At 39.3% G+C, this 18374-nt stretch overlaps 1 protein-coding gene across 1 annotated transcript in view; it reads right to left on the minus strand.

Annotated features, from left to right (window-relative positions):
• LOC311051675 (uncharacterized protein) overlaps positions 1-18374 on the minus strand; it is a gene marked incomplete at both ends in the record, with an annotated part of 49894 nt that overhangs the window by 29747 nt on the left and 1773 nt on the right. The window contains 3 exons of the mRNA XM_084066258.1: positions 13673-13809; positions 14596-14715; positions 15296-15447. Coding sequence (XP_083922384.1) covers positions 13673-13809; positions 14596-14715; positions 15296-15447 — 409 coding nt within the window. The remainder of the gene's footprint in view (positions 1-13672; positions 13810-14595; positions 14716-15295; positions 15448-18374) is intronic.

Raw genomic sequence — 18374 nt, forward strand, 5'->3', positions numbered from 1 at the left:
CCAATCACATCCAGAACCACAGACGCTGATGGACCAGTCATGGTCATGGACTAGGGGAAGGATTACATGGGTCAATATTTAATATTATTAAATTTGCATTAACATTATGTGAGGATATTTAATGTATGGAATAGTAGATAAAGATTCTGGCTCTATAATAGAGATATTCTTTTTTTCATTAGCAAATCTTTTTAAGATTATTAAAAACATGAGCTTTAAATTTAAATAATTTCAGAATTCAGATGTGTTACTTTTAATTTGTTTTAGAGATTGTTCATTCTGTCTTCACCATAAAAGTTGTTTTCAGTGTCTGGTTAGAGCTACTTTTTGTACCGTGTTGGCAAGAAGATCCAGAGCTGCATCCAACACCCCAGAGGTCTTAGAGAGGAACAGCTTCCAGACTGGTCTGGAACCAGTGGAGCTGGGGGACTGGTTACACTTCATCACTGCTGCCAGATCCTGTGCTGTCAACATGGACACCTGGGTGGAGATAATGGACAAAGCAGAACAGAAAAAACAGGAAACCTTTAATGAAGTAAAAATTGGAAAATGATAACTGTTGCGTTCAATGTGAGACACTTAAGTGGCTTACTGAAGCACACGTGTATTCTTCAATGCCAAAGTCACAAAAACGTCCATTCATCTGTCCGTTGTTGAGGAGGAGCTGTAGTGCAGTGCTTTGGTAGCCGAAAAGGAAAACATATCAAATGTTTCTTGAGTTGCAAAACGAAAAGTTTGTTCATTAAATATATTTGAGATATTGTAAGCATTGCCTCAGAACACTCACCTGTTAATTCCAACACAAATGTCTGTTTCTGTGAAAACATTAATTAATTAATTCATTATGAAAATAAATCACATTAAAATTCATAACAATGAATCAAAACTACTATACACTTACCATTTGCTGAAGTAACATTGCACTTGGGAAAGAAAGAAAGAGTGAAATGTTTTTAATTTGGTGACATTTAGTCAATTAGACTTTAAAATGTGAATATCATTTCAGGTACCTACCTCTCCACTGTAGATAATGCAGCCTAAGTATAGACAGAAAAAGTTTTGTTGATTTTAAAAATGCAATGGGAAAAACATAACCACTGCTAATAACATGTGAACATAACAGCACAGTGATACATCACTTTTAACTCAGGTACATACAGTCGAAGATCTCACCTGGTGGAATTTGATGAAGCAAAGTCAGCTTGTTGTATGTGATGGATGATGCTACACTCGGTGGAAGAGTAAACATGGCCAGGTCCAGTCTGGTGAAACTGAGACCCAACAAGTTGGGGTTAACATAGGCCAAAAATAATGATTTAAATTATTTCTACTTGGTCTTCAAAAAACAAAATATACTGATAGATAACTTACATTATTTTGTACGACAAGCAGGAAATTTCACCCTGAAAAATGACAAAAAGAGTTTGTGATTTTAAACCAAATGTGCATAGTTACAGTTTATATTACTATCATTACAGTTTTTACCTTTCCAGAGAACATAACAAGGTGGGACACAAACTCAGCCAATCCTCTCTCCTTTGGAGATTTGGTCAGATAGTCAAACACTGCGTGGATGACAACGTCTTTCTCAGGAAGAAGAGGCAACACCACAAATTCTGCACTCTGCTTTGGAGACAGGAGCCTTACAGCCTCCAGCTAGATGGAAAGAAAGTCAAGAAAAACGTGATCACCACCACTGGACTTTATTTTATATTTAAAAAGTAATTATCTCTTGGAGTTAATAATTCATCATTGTTATGTAATGTAACAACTTTAAAGTCTTACAGGGGAGAAGCCTGGGTTTAGATTCAGGAATTCACTGACAGACACAAGACCTGAGAATGCACCAAAGTTGTTCTCCAACCAGTAAACACTGCTGTTGGACACACGGCCTCGGTCTGAAGGGGACAGATCAGAATGAAACATTAAGGCATTGAAAGGTGTCTGGAAATACAGTCAATATATTTCCTGTAAAAAATATAACATTTTAATAGATTGTAAAAATAGATAGATAGATTGCAGTTAGTCCTGACTGTGGTCGGGACAGGAAAGGGATTATTAGTTCCGTCAGGACCACTTGCTGCTGATGTGAGGTCATGTTGTCGAACTGATGGCTAAACTCCTGCAATCTGTGGATCAAATCAAAATACAATGAAAAATAATTGTTTTCACTTCTTTCTTTTTTTCCCGGCCAATTCCCATCACATCATCTGTTTCCATCTGCTTCTGTTTTCGGCATCTTCCTTGGTCACTCTAGCCACCTGCATGTCGTCTCCCTCCGCATTCATAAACTTCATCTTTGGTCTACCTCTTCTCCTCTTGCCTGGCAGCTCCATCTTCAGCATCCTTCTCCCAATATACCTCTCATCCCTCCTCCGTATATATCCAAACAAACATCCAAACCTCGCCTCTCTTGCTTTATCCCAAAACCTTCTAACCTGGGCTAATCCTCCAATGTAATCATTGGCATCCTCAATTTTGCCACCTCTAGTTCCGCCTCCTGTCTTTTCATCAGTGCCACCATTTCCAAGCCGTACACATCTTCCCTCTCACTCTAGCTGGAACCCTTCTCTCACAAATCACCCCTGACTCCATCAGTTCCACCCTACCTATCGCTTCTTCAGCTCTCTTCCACACTACCCATTACTTTGGAGTCAATTCAACTTCACTATATGACTTTTTACTCACGAGAAAAAAGAAAAGAAATTCAAAACATTGTGACTTAACTATGCTTTTCACCCAAACACCCCATTATGGGAGATGAAATGTGAAATACATCCACATAAAGATGATAGCCCCAGGTGGGAAAATTCAGTCAAAGGGTATACAGATGGAAGAAGTCTCCAGCTCAATACTTACACTTGCTGGTATGTGTTACAGCTGAGGTTCCTGCTGCTGAGGCAGTATAGAAACTCTCCTGATGCAGATGACAGGAACCCTCTCAAACGTCCAGAGAACCACTTCCCAATGACATCACTGTCCCTCAACTGTTCATCAGTCAGAATCGACACTCAGCTCTCCAATCACATCCAGAACCGCAGACGCCGATGGACCAGTCATCGTCATGGACTAGGGGAAGGATTACATGGGTCAATATTTCATTTAAATGTGCATTACGTGTGAGCTCATTTGGTGTAAAGAATAGTGGACAGGGCTTTTCGCTCTACAATAGAGAACTTTCATTCCAAACCTGGGTGGACTTTATGTGGACAAATAACAGCTTCTGGGCAGAAATAATTGTTTTTTTTATTTTTATTTTGCATTGGTGCATTTTATAATTACTAATTATAAACATAGACTGTAATTATGTGTAGGTCTGAGATGTACTAACTCAGTCATCATTGTTCATTTTAATTAGTTTCAGTGATTGGTCATTCTATCTTTGCCATAACACTTAGCAGTTTAGTTTCAGTTTATTTCAGTGTCTGGTTAGATCTAGTTTTTGTACCGTGTTGGCTAGAAGATCAAGAGCTGCATCCAACACCCCAGAGGCCTTGGAGAGGAACAGCTTCCAGACTGGTCTGGAACCAGTGGAGCTGGGGCACCAGTAGTTCGGTAGGCTTGCGTGCCGCACGTCCGGGGGCCAACATCCTCCGAGACTAGGCAGTGGTACTATTTAACCCATAGTTGGGGGCTGGTTCGTGGGCACCAGTAGTTCGGTAGGCTTGCGTGCCGCACGTCCGGGGGCCAACCTCCTCCGAGACTAGGCAGTGGTACTATTTGTCCCATAGTTGGGGGCTGGTTCGTGGGCACCAGTAGTTCGGTAGGCTTGCGTGCCGCACGTCCGGGGGCCAACCTCCTCCGAGACTAGGCAGTGGTACTATTTAACCCATAGTTGGGGGCTGGTTCGTGGGCACCAGTAGTTCGGTAGGCTTGCGTGCCGCACGTCTGGGGGCCAACCTCCTCCGAGACTAGGCAGTGGTACTATTTAACCCATAGTTGGGGGCTGGTTCGTGGGCACCAGTAGTTCGGTAGGCTTGCGTGCCGCACGTCCGGGGGCCAACCTCCTCCGAGACTAGGCAGTGGTACTATTTAACCCATAGTTGGGGGCTGGTTCGTGGGCACCAGTAGTTCGGTAGGCTTGCGTGCCGCACGTCTGGGGGCCAACCTCCTCCGAGACTAGGCAGTGGTACTATTTAACCCATAGTTGGGGGCTGGTTCGTGGGCACCAGTAGTTCGGTAGGCTTGCGTGCCGCACGTCTGGGGGCCAACCTCCTCCGAGCATTATAATTGCACAAATTTAATGACCAGAAGTCTAGCGTCACATTTGCGCTTTTTATAGAATTGTCACATCAGAAGACAGACCCTTGCAGCGTAGAGAATAGAGAATAGTTATACCCTTCCAGACAAGAGCCATATCCCGGCGGACACGGACCGTCTTCAAGGCAAGAGTACAGTCAGTGATGCCACATAAACCTTATAGACGCCGGTAGGGAGGGGAAGGCTTATTCGCTTATAGATTCCAAGGAACTTGGAATCAACACTCGATTAATGACAGAACCAATCAACAGATTAATCCTATTGACACACTGTCCCTAAAGGCAAGGCTCCTTTCAGTCAGAGGTGGATTTGAGCTTCAGAGCTTGCGCTATCCGGGACAGACATTGCTCCTTCAAGACAGAGCTCTGAATGGAAGGGTAGAACTATTCTTTACACTGCGATGCTCGGTCTTCTGATATGACATTCTATAAAAAGTACACATGTGAAGCTAGAAGTATGGGTATTGAATTCATTGTTATATGGGTATTGAATTCATTGTTATATGGGTATTGAATTCATTGTTATATGGGTATTGAATTCATTGTTATATGGGTATTGAATTCCCATTATATGGGAGCGCCAATGGAGGGGGAAGGCTTTTTCTGTACACGCTCCTCAGCGTCGCAACGTTTTTCCTTCTTTTTAGTATTTTTAAGCCTTTTATTTTTTTACATGTACTTAAAAGACGTATGAAAAAATTGCCTTTCCCTGTTCTCAAGTAAAATATTGATATGCGATTAAAATGTGATTAATTGTGATTAATTCATTACAAAGCCTCTAATTAATTTGATAAATGTTTTTAATCAAGTCCCAGCCCTAGTTCTTATTATATATATTTATAATGTTCTTACCCTTCATCACAGACACCTGTAGCAGGTCTCCAAACTTTGATCCGGTGTACACAAACTGACCGTTGGAGATTTCCCCAGCAGAGCCACATGACTTCCCTGTGGAAGAGAAAGAAATATCCTTCAATACACTGGTATGAAATATCCAGTGGTGTAAAGTAACTAAGTACATTTACTAAAGTACTGTACTTAAGTACAATTAGAAGGTACTTTTACTTTACTGGAGTATTTCCACTTGTCTATACTTTTACTTACATCTCAGAGGCAAATATTGTACTGTTACTCCACTACAATTATTTGAAAACTACCTCTCCACTGTATATGATGCAGCCTAAGAAAAGAAAAGTGCAGATATTAGGATTTTGTTCATTTCTAAAACACTATGGAAAAGCAAAATAACCAATACAAATAAAATGTAAATGTAACGGCAATGTTTACGTCATGTAGATAGAAGATCTCACCTGGTGGAACGTGATGAGCTAAAGTTAGCTTCACGTATGCGATGGATGATGCCACACTCTGAGGAAGAGTAGGCATGGCCTGGTCCAGTCTGGTGAAACTGAGACCCAACAAGTCAGGGGTTAACATCAGCCAATAATAACGAATGAAATCACATCTACCTGTCTTCAAAAACCATAATACTATATATTGATGGATCTACTTACATTATTTGGTATGATGAGCAGGAAATGTTTCCCTGAAAAGTGGCAAAAATATGTTGTCATTTCAAACCTTAATGTGCATGGTTACATTTTCTATTATCTTTACTTTATGTTTTTTACCGTTCCAGAGAACATAACAAGGTGGGACACAAACTCAGCCAATCCAGTTGGAGATGCAGTCAGGGAGTCAAACACTGCGTTGATGACAACGTCTTTCTCAGCAGGAAGAGGCAACACCACAAGTTCTGCACTCTGCTTTGGAGACAGGAGCCTTACAGCCTCCAGCTGGACAGAAAGACAGTCAAGAAAAGATTATCACCACCACTGGATTTTATTTGATAATAATAATAAGGTAACTATTTGGTCTGATCATTCTTTAGAGTTTTTTTTATGTGGCAGTGATGAAGTCTTACAGGGGAGAAGCCTGGGTTGAGATTCAGGAATTCTCTGACAGACACAAGGGCTGAGAATGGCCCAAAGTTGTTCTGCAGCCAGTAAGCACTGCTGTTGTAGGGGACAGATCAGAACAAAGTATTAAGGCATTCAAACAGAAAAATGGCTGCAAATACCAGTCAAAACATTTTCCAGTAAAGATATCCCATTCTAATTGAGAATAGAATGGGAATATATTTATTTAGCAAATACATTTGAAAATGAGAGCCAAACTGTTATTGAGATATTGCAGTTAGTCAGTACCTGGCTGTGGTCGGGAGAGGAAAGGGAGGATTAGTTCCTTCAGGCCCAAATGCTGCTGCTGTGAGGTCATGTTGTCAAACTGATGGCTAAACTCCTTCAAACTGGTGAATCAAACACAGAATGAGAAATACTTATTTCTTAGCTTATTGGTGAAGCTAGAGAAAAGGCAACGGAGTCATCAAAATCAAAATCATCCCCCAGGAAGAATGAAGGTGCACAGAAAAGTCTATGGAAATCCAGCAGTCAGAATTGCCACTCTCATCTCTCCAATCACATCCAGAACCACAGACGCTGATGGACCAGTCATGGTCATGGACTAGGGGAAGGATTACATGGGTCAATATTTAATATTATTAAATTTGCATTAATATTACGTGAGGATATTTAATGTATGGAATAGTAGATAAAGATTCTGGCTCTATAATAGAGATATTCTTTCAAATCTTGATAGACTGTTTGCCTGACAGTGAATAGGGAATTTTTATTAGCATTTTTTTTCATTAGCAAATCTTTTTAAGATTATTAAAAACATGAGCTTTAAATTTAAATAATTTCAGAATTCAGATGTGTTACTTTGTGTTATTCGTTTTAGAGATTGTTCATTCTGTCTTCACCATAAAAGTTGTTTTCAGTGTCTGGTTAGAGCTACTTTTTGTACCGTGTTGGCAAGAAGATCCAGAGCTGCATCCAACACCCCAGAGGTCTTAGAGAGGAACAGCTTCCAGACTGGTCTGGAACCTTTGGAGCTGGGGGACTGGTTACACTTCATCACTGCTGCCAGATCCTGTGCTGTCAACATGGACACCTGGGTGGAGATAATGGCCAAAGCAGAACAGAAAAAACAGGAAACCTTTAATGAAGTAAAAATTGGAAAATGATAACTGTTGCGTTCAATGTGAGAGACTTAAGTGGCTTACTGAAGCACACGTGTATTCTTCAATGCCAAAGTCACAAAAACGTCCATTCATCTGTCCGTTGTTGAGGAGGAGCTGTAGTGCAGTGCTTTGGTAGCCGAAAAGGAAAACATATCAAATGTTTCTTGAGTTGCAAAACGAAAAGTTTGTTCATTAAATATATTTGAGATATTGTAGGCATTTCCTCAGAACACTCACCTGTTAATTCCAACACAAATGTCTGTTTCTGTGAAAACATTAATTAATTCATTCATTATGAAAATAAATCACATTAAAATTCATAACAATGAATCAAAACTACTATACACTTACCATTTGCTGAAGTAACATTGCACTTGGGAAAGAAAGAAAGAGTGAAATGTTTTTAATTTGGTGACATTTAATCAATTCGACTTTAAAATGTGAATATCATTTCAGGTACCTACCTCTCCACTGTAGTTAATGCAGCCTAAGTATAGACAGAAAAAGTTTTGTTGATTTTAAAAATGCAATGGGAAAAACATAACCACTGCTAATAACATGTGAACATAACAGCACAGTGATACATCACTTTTAACTCAGGTACATACAGTCGAAGATCTCACCTGGTGGAATTTGATGAAGCAAAGTCAGCTTGTTGTATGTGATGGATGATGCTACACTCGGTGGAAGAGTAAACATGGCCAGGTCCAGTCTGGTGAAACTGCTTCACAATTTTACACACAGTAGAGGGATTGAAGTCCATTTTGTCCAGCAGGCAGAGATTATAGTCTGACAGCAATTTCAATTACAAGCTTTGACTCTTGCATGGATCAAACCGTTAAGTGTATAAGTTGGTCAAGTAAATTAAAACACCAGATTGTAGAAGGCAAAAATGATTGTCAGTTAAACAAACAACTTTTGTGTATTATGTTCATATGTGTATGGGCTTAGGCATTAATGAGAGGTTACATTCCAAAGTTTCACTTTTTGTTCAGCTTTAGTAGTGAAGAACCCTTCTGATCGTGAATAGTAATTCCAAAAAAAAAAAAACACACATCTGTATTCATTGTAAATGTTAAATACATGTGACTAAATACATTACCAAACATATAGATTCACTTTTCAAACACATGGTAAAAAGAATAATAAGTAGAGACAAAGCAGAGCAGATATAGTGTAAAGCATTTATTAACACAATTGTATTATTGGTACCTTTACTGTAAGCAACACCATCAATATATTTGGTATAATGTCCTATCAATTATTGTTATTATAGTTCTTGTTATTGTGATTATATATGTAATAATAGTATGGTTATATTTTATGATTCTATAGGTTAATTATAGTTATTAGTGATAATTATACAATTATATATTATGGTAACTATTACAATGCCTGTAAACAGTTTATTATTGACAGATATATTATTGATGCTATAATAATTATTATTACTATTATTACTGTTATTATCCAAAATTATATTCTAACTTTTAAGTAAATTCAGCCAATTTAGGAGTGCACAGGGAAAAACTTCTTGCACGGAAAATAAATAGAGGATGACTTTTGAAAAGCTCACCATCACAAAAGTCATTAAGATCTTCTCTTGAACTGGAATCACTCTGCAGCATCTCTTTTATATTAGGGTGTTTGTAAATACAATCTAATGTTTTCAAAATTGGGATATAAACAAATGTATCCGTAACAACAGCCGGATCATACTGTAGGTTCCAGTAGTCCGATTGTGCAGGGTATCAAATCTTGTTCCAAGAACATATTCAACTGGGTCTACCCTTCCCCACTTCTCTTTAAAATATTTCCTTCTCTTAGTTTCAGAATTTAAGACACAATTTTCTTAAAACACTGATCAATTTTACCCTCAACCTCACTTTTAGTCTGGAGGGAGAGCGTTTTGGTTTTGAAAGTATAAGAGGAAGGGGCCCCAAATGGAGTAAAACATGTGAGCTGAACCTCTGATCGAGTACTTTATTTTTTCCAATTTTAAAAAGAACATGAGGTCCTGTAACCAAAGTGATATTTTAGGTGGGATGGCTGATTTCCATTCTAGTAAAATTCTCCTACGGGCTAACAAGGACGCAAAGGAAATAGCATTCTTAAATTTTTTCCAAGGTGGAGATTGGACGCCGGCCACCCCAAAAATAGCAACTTCAAAGCTAGGTTGAATATTCACCTCAAAGGCATCTGAGAGAATTTTAAATACATCTGTCCAAAAAACTAATAAACTGGGGCAGGACCAGAACATGTGAGTCAAGTTGGCTGGGTCATGTTGACATCTCTCACAGCTCCCATCCAGGTCGGGATATATTCTGTTTAGTCTGGCTTTGCTAAAATGGGCACGGTGGAGAACTTTAAACTGTATCAGATTAAGACAGGCACAGGAAGTAATCCCATTCACTGCGCTCATAGCCCAGTCCCATGTGTCTTCAGGTATCACTACACCAAGTTCCCCCTCCCAGTCCCCCTTAATCTTGTAAAGTGAGGCGTCATTAAAAGAGAATATAGAGCTGTAGATGTTTATGAGACCTTGAAGTTGAGCAGGGGTCTGAAACAAAATATTAAATTTCAGGTCTGCATCTAAATTAGGAAAGGTTGGGCTTTGGGCTTGAACAAATTTTGTCTAATTTGGAAGTACCGGAATAGATGTGAGCGGGGGAGTTTGAATTTTAGTGAGAGGTCATTGAAAGTGGCAAAAGTCCCGTCTATGTAGAGGTCAGTAAATTTATACAGCCCGGATCTTTTCCAGTGTAAAAAGCTGGCATCCAATTTAGCAGGGAGAAATAAATGGTTGTTGCATATGTGGCCTTCTAAAGAGAAGCCACAAAAATTAAAATGCTGACGGAATTGGGCTAGGTTTAAAAGGCAGCCACTTCTCTCTTCTACAAAGCTAAAACATAAACCTTAAGTGCAATGTGGTATTCTGTCCACTGCGTAGCACTGTCTATCCAAATTAAAGCTGTAAACCCCAGTATGGAGTCATTTGAATGAGCCTTAGTTCCCATTGCTGGGAGTGCCCATGGTGACGTGATATAGAAACCCTGAAAACCATAGATATAGGCTGAAAACCCCATGAAACCCCCAGTATGGAGCTATATGAATGAGCCTTAGTTCCCATGGTTGGGAGTGCCCATGGTGACGTGATTGGACAGATTGTCGTCATAGAAACCCTGAAAACCACGGTAAATGGAAGACGTTTCCCTCAGCCAGCTACGTGATGGATGGATATTTAGTTGTCCCTGTGGCCGTTAGCTGCGGGGATAGTGTCACGGAAAACAAAGTCTACAGTATTGTTTTAGTAAAAAAGAAAACTAGTCTGCTACTGCTGATAATAATAATATTGGTAATAATAATACTGGTAGTAGTAGGCTAGTAGGGCTATTAATGAACAGCAGCAGTCTGCGTCCAGTTCAAACACCCGTGGTTACTTAAAATAAGTGATAATGTTAATAATAATAATAATATAAACCATAGCTTTGTATTAGAGTGATTTTAGGGTTGGACAATAAAGGCGGCCATATAGTGCAATGAGAAACATAACGTCTACTGATGCTCTTGTGTTTATTGAAGGGAAAGCTAATAATGATAATAATATTAAATAAAACAATAGTGACATGATGAACAGCAGCGCATCCAGCTTGAACGCCCCAGTTAAGCCTGCTGCCTATATCTTTAGTAATGAAACTAAACGCAGTAATATCCAGACAATCTGGAGTCTGCTTGGGTTGACAGTTTTAGTGGGGAGGCTAGTCTTAAATTAAGAAGGCGATATGTCGAATATGTAGCGGCTCTAATAATGAGCGCCTCGCCATATATAGGCTTCTGGAAATGGATGCCTCACAGGCATATTTTGTTTTAATAGAGATACGATGTCAAATACTATATTCCACTGTCAGAAGTACACAGCAGGGGGTTATTAAAAAAAAGGCCTAATTTATAGATTGATAAACGCAGAGAAGAAGTGATAAAAGTAATACTAGACCTGGTAATAATCATAGTGACAGTAGTCTAATAATAATGAAGAAAAAATGATTTAAATTAAAACAGCAAAGACGATCGGAGACGGCGAGTTAAAGCGCCAGTCCAGTATTTCACCAAACATTTTCTGATGTGTTTGTGGTTAGATATCAGTCACTCAGTCAGTCAGTCAGTCGGAAAAGAACTATTCAAGCCTATTGTCCAAACTACAAAAATAATTAATCATGACAGAATGCATGTGTAGATTAATAAACACAGAAAAAAAGTGATAATAATAATGATAGTAAAAGAAAAGGAAATTTAATTTAAAGCAGCGGCTCCCAGCAAGGAGCATTTTAAATTAAAGCAATTTCAATTAAAGCAACGAGGCTGACCCGAAACAACAAGTTAGCAGCAGTACCAGTCCACTATGTCAGTGGTTCTCAAACTTTTTCATGTCAAGGACCCCCAAATTGACACTTATTAGCCCGCGGACCCCCATTTGAAAAGATAAGCCAGGGACCCCCATAAGAGATGATTTTTATAGCTCTAGCAGTGATTCTCAACCATTTTAATTTCAAGGACCCCCAGTTTGACATGCATTAGGCTACGGACCCCCATTTTATGGCATTTCTATCTCTGGGACCCCAATTTATATTGTAAAATCAATGTTAATTTAACTCTGAGTGTAAATGGAACCAAAATTTGGTTCCATTTGTACACTCAGAGTTACAGACCCATAAGGGTCCATTTGGTTCCTAACTATTCATCTTTTAGCTGGGGACCCCCTGGAACACCCTCAAGTACCCCTGGGGGTCCCCGGACCCCACTTTGAGAACCAATGCACTATGTTACAAAATGTTTCTGGTGTAAGTGGATACATTTTAGGCCCACACACTCAGCCATCCGACAAACAAAGAGAAAAAAAGAAAAAAGAAGTTCTTCTGTAAAAAAAAAAAAAAACTGCACAGATACTAAATGTTGGCACACTTTATATATAAATTAAAAAACCCAGTAGAAAGTCATAATAATGATAATAAAGGAAAATATATTTAATCAAAGCAACGGAGCCGACCGATACAACAAGTTAGCACCATTCCACTATGTTGCAAAAAGTTTCTGGTGTAAGTGGCTACATATTATTCACTCAATCTTACCGCAAAAAGGAAAAGAAACAAAAAGATATCCTACTGTCAAACCTACACAGGTAGTTAAATGATGGTACCATTTTATGTAGATTAATAAGGCACAGAAGAAAATGAAGATAATAATAATAATAATAAAAGGTAATTTAAATTAAATTAAGTGAGTTATTATTATAATAAAAGAAAGGTGATTTAAAATAAATTAAGTGAATTATTATACACTCAGTCATTCGGCAAAAAAAGATGTATAAATATTCTACTGTCAAACCTACACAGATAATAGATGATTGTACAATTTTAGGTTAATAACACACAGAAGAAAATGAAAATAATAATGATAATAAAGGAAAGGTGATTTAAATTAAGGCAACGGAACCAACCAGAAATGTGATTTAAATTAAAGCAGCAGAAAGAAAAGTGATTTAAATAAAAGCTGCGGAGCCGACCAGAAACCTCAAATTAGCAGCACCAGTCCACTGTGTTGCAAAAAGTATTACTCACTCAGTCCAAGAAAAAAAAAAGAAGAAAAAAAACACATGTACTGCTGCAATACTTTCCAGTGATATGCATTTACTATAAGGATCCATCTTCACAGTTGCTAGACAGTGGACTGGGGGAAACATGACATGTTGCACTGGTTCTTCCTGTGTGCGTGTGTGTGTGTGTGTGTGTGTGTGTGTGTGTGTGTGTGTGTGTGTGTGTGTGTGTGTGTGTGTGTGTGTGTGTGTGTGTGTGTGTGAACATGTGACTTCCCCCTTAAATTCTAACTACAATCAAAATCAAACACCCGTCAGTGGCTGAACTCTTTTTTTTGTCCCTCTGATGCTTCTTTTTGAAGTGATTTCACTCGCCATGCCAGAAACCCACTCCCATCTACTGGATTGTAATACTGTTCCTAAAACACAAGAAGAAAAGAGGGGGGAAAAGTGTCAATTGGTTTTAATGAGCATGTGTAAATGTGCGTTAGACTGGTGTTTTATGTACTTACATAGCCCAAATTTCCCTGGGGATCGGCCAGGTATGGGAATAAGGCAGTGATGCCCTGTGCATAGTCCTCTTTAACACGCCTTGAAGGACTCATCCTACAGTACACACACACACACACACACACACACACACACACACACACGTATGAGATCCAAAAAGGAGGATTTTGGCCTGCACCAAGTACAACCAAAATTGCGCATTGGGTGCATAATTTTTAGATGACAACATACCCATGTTCACTTGCCATGTGTGCAACCAATATCTTCACCATGTCGCGTCTTCTGGTATCCGTTAGGCTTTTTGTCCGAGCATACTCGGTAAGGATCCTCTCTCCGCCAGGTCTGTCCTTCAGAATTTTTTCAACCATCTAAGTGGAAGTAAAAAAAAGGGAGGGGAAACACAGGGATAGACGTAATATTTTAAAGCACTGGTCCTACAGGCCACTACATTTGGTGGCCAAGTATATTTAAGGTGACAAAAATGTAAACCATGACCGCCCCCCCCCCCCCCCAAAGATCATTTCAAAGTACAAAAATATACCTGTGTGACATTTTAGGTTAGCCAGGACTGTATGGATGAGGCTATAAGGCTCCATGTTGATAAGCAACAGAACTCACCTTCAGGATTTGGGTCTTGGGGTGAACAAATCTCCAACACACCAAGGTCTGGTTTCTTTATAAAAAACTGAAACGCCTCCTCGTCAACTTCAGTGTTCAAGTCCTCATAGACTTTTAAGTCTGAGGTACTAGGAATTTCAAATTTCTTGGCAAATGAAGACAAAACAAGATTGCACAAGCTTATTGATAAATCTGTTGTGCAATTGATTTCATTTGTATTAATGTGTCATAAAATGGATTAAAATAGCCACAGAAAATTCAATCATATGAGGAAGACCAGGTGAAGAGGAAATGTCAGGACAGATGACGGCATGATCAACTTATGACTTATTGTTTAACCATTCAAAATAGTTCAGTCTAGTGTCCTGGGTCGTGTAGATTACTCGCTTCGGTCTAAAAACCTGTCATGCTAAAAATAACGTTGTCCCAGCTAAAACATGACTTGAAGATCAGTTCTTATCAGCAAGCGACATCAGCCAAAGATAATACATTAGGCATAATAACACTTGTGCCTGCACCTATGAAAATGTACCAACCTTGTACTGCAGTCGATGCCTCCTTCCCTTCAGATGCATCTCCTTCGCGTTGGGATGGTTGAAACTGCATTCACACAGCTTGCAGTGGAAGCGGATGACTTTGCCTTCATCGTTGCGGACCTAAGGAGATGGGTAACACAAAATGTTCAATTCCCTCTATAGCAGTGGTTTTTAACTTGAACTCTTATAGGATCCAACAGCATGGCTCCAATGTGGAATTCATTCTGTGTAGCGTGCATGCAAAGTTTAGCACTGATCGGTCCTGTGGTTTGTGACACACAGACCCTCTCATAGACAGGTAGGGTGTTGCCGAGCAACGCCGTAAAAATACAATTGTACGGCAGACTCAGAGCCAGTCTTCATTTTAACTCTTTTATACTTGTGTTTGATGGAGTGCAATATAGAACGATTACATCCCCACATCCACAGCACTGGCCTTCCCCTCTGGTTCATGGCCAGTGGGGTTTGTTAAACAAAAAACAGCTGTCTCCCTATTTGGGCTGCTGCAGTTGTGCACACTTTTTTGCCTTACTAAAAAAAAGGACAATTTCACAATATAATCTATACTCACAAAAATAACTGATCTACAAGCTAACAATGTGTCGTGATGCGACATGTTAGCATGTAGATCAGTTATTTTTGGCAAGCAACACCCAAGTGAACTGTCAGAATACCTCTTCAACGTAGTCGTGTCCAACACGTCGTTCTGCAGTGCAGCTAGCGCCGCCGCAGACAGCCAATCAGAGATATCATTCTTGGTCTCTGGGGCAGCCATGGAGGGTGGCGTTGGCTTGGATATCTCTGCCGCCTTCATCTCATCCGCTTTCGCCGTGGTCTGCAGTTTGTTTCCTCCTGCAAGGGGCGAAGGGGGAGGTAGGGTTCTTTAGTCTCAGACCATTGCTATTGGGCACAAACCCTCTTCCAATATTTCATAAATTGCCTATTTAGTGGGGAAAATAGGCGATGCAAGGTGTTGTGAGTTTGCAGATGGCATTGGATTTAGTGAACAGCCAACAAATACGATAAAACCCGAAATTGTGTCTCCTAATGACTTCATCCTTACTGCTCCAAAAGACCACAGCTAGAGAAGTTATTATTTGTAGCAGGGCCTTATTTTTCAATCAAAAGTTACCGTAAACTTACCATAGACATTAGTGAACACCCAACCTCTATCGTAAATACAGATAAGAATTTGCAAATCAAAATTTTGATCATGCAAAAACAAACAAAACATCACTATTAACACACAATCCCATTCAAAGATTCTTAGTATTGGTTTACTTAAAACTGTGACATTCCATTTTACATTTTACTGAGGAGTCACTAGTCCACAGATGCTTTGACTAATGTACAATATACAAATGCAATAAATCACAATAATAAAAAAAAAAGGAAAACAATGACCGTTTCCATTTGCAAGGGCCAGGAGTGAACTATTGGCCATTTGACTGCATGGTTAAACTAGGTTATACACTTGTTATTCTACAAGGCACAGAACTTCAAGAAATGTTAGGTTTGGAAACACACGCCTGGTCGCCGTCCATCACTACACAAGGTGGCAGAGACTTATCCAGACATTGGCATGTAGCCTTTGAGTGCAAAGCATGCTCTGTGAAACCAGCTTCACTCTTTATTAGTGATGAGTGTTTGAACCACTTTCAACCTGGTGTCCCTATTTTGGGCACGTCATTATAGGTGCAAATTGTCAAAAAAAAATGTTTTATCATTTTTAAAGTGAAAATGGAAGTCGTTTTCTTTATTCATTGTGTGAAGTACATATAGGGGTTCAATGACTTAAACCCTATATACTTAGATGGGTGCGCAAGGGGGTCTGTAATTGGCCCCGTCCTTTTCTATCACTCATCAATCTCTGCCGATCTACAAGCTCACACAATGCCTCGTGACGTGTAGTGAGACGATTTTTGTTTTCACTGAATGTTTGCCTATTACGACAAGCCCCGAATAGGGACGCTAGGATTCATGTGGTTGAATTGGTTAACCCATTGAGACCTGGAACTGTGTCATTTTTAGATTTGAGCTAAAAAGCATTATTTTACACTTTGGGCTATTCAAAAATAGCAGATATACAAGCTCATAGCGCGGCACCGTAGATTTGCTACAACCGTAGCTTGTAGATCTGCTATTTTTGAAAAATCGTGAAAATGTGTGCAAATCTTTGAATACATATATTTTTAAAGCGAACATTTTTAACTCAAATCGCTGCTTCTGGGGGGTCCCTGGAACCAGATATTTTGATGGGGGTCCGCGGCCTTTTCCAATACTTTTACTTCTACTCCACCACATCTCAGAGGCAAATATTGTACTTTTACTCCACTACAATTATTTGAAAACTTTAGTTACTAGTTACTTTTAAGATATAAATTATTACATTATAAAACATACCTTAACCACTTTAGCCTTATTTTATACATAGTCTATTTGAAAATAGCCGATCTACAAGCTCGCAGCGCGACGCGTTGTGAGCTTGTAGATCTGCTATTGACATGGCAGTTGCCAGGTTCAGCGAGAGAAACAAGCAACCAGGTTAATTTAAACAACCCCAAAGCCACGGCGTCCTCTAACATTAGTCAACCCAGTACAATGCTCGGTGCAGATAAACACTTGTTAAACCAAACAGTGCGTCAAATTTACTGCTAGTAAAACTATTTACTGCTAGTAAAACAGTCAAATTACAACAGCATCTCCTTCTAGAGTTAAACTCATGTTACTATATACTGAGTCAAAGCCACGTTGTTTGCCATTGTCTCAGTAAAGTCCACCAACATATAAAATATAATTGTTCTGTCTCCTGTACTATGTCTACTGGTCTTGTATGGTATTAATACAACCGTTTTTGTATGAATAGTTATATCAGCACTTTTAACAGCCTGCTCAGGGACTACAGATGAAAGCTAGCTTCTGGCTAACTCTGGTTCATTACACGGATGTGAAAACCAACATGTTGATTAATGTGCACTGTGTCCCTGGTAAATACATAAACATGATAGCAATACTGTTGATAACGTAATCATTTACGTCACTGCCATGCGGAAGTTGTAGGCATACGTTTATAGCCGTTAGCACTGGTTAGCCTAGCTGACTAGTCCTTTGTTGTTTTAACCCAGTTTCAGAGCAATCGTCGCTGCTTAAAGTTAGTTTTAGCAGATCTACAAGCTCGATTTTAACAGACAAGATATAACAAATGCAATGTTGATTAAAAGCTGCATTCTGCGTTGTATAATGAATTGTTATGGACAGGTCGATTGTTGTGACATACGTTTATGTAAACAAACCAACAGAGTCCTGGGGCCTGAAACAAACGTAACCTGGCGTTTGCACTTAATTCATTTAAGGCCCGTACATGTACATAAACGTTCACATTTCAAATATAAAGTTCTTATCTCATGGATGTGACAATTCTGTTCGAGCCCTCAGAAGTAACCGTATCTTCAGTATTGTTCAATAAAAAGCATTTTAATCCGATCGGTGGACATTTTCTCAGCATGTCCGCCATTTCAACTGCATTACCCATCGGTTGGTAGGTGTACTGCACTCTGAAAGAGTGTGCCCACTATGAGCAAATGGCCACCGATCGGATTAAGATGCGTTTTTATTGAACAATACGGAAGATACGGCTACTTCTGACGGCCCGTACATAATTATAACATCCGTGGCCATGGGGTAAAAACTTTGTTTGAAATCTGAACGTTCATGTTGTCCAAAAAAGGCGGGAAAACATAAAAATAAAGTAATAAAGGCGGGGAAAGAGTATATATCAA

This window comes from Gymnoscopelus microlampas (genome assembly GCF_963454915.1).
Source record: "Gymnoscopelus microlampas genome assembly, chromosome: 9".
NCBI lineage: Eukaryota > Metazoa > Chordata > Actinopteri > Myctophiformes > Myctophidae > Gymnoscopelus > Gymnoscopelus microlampas.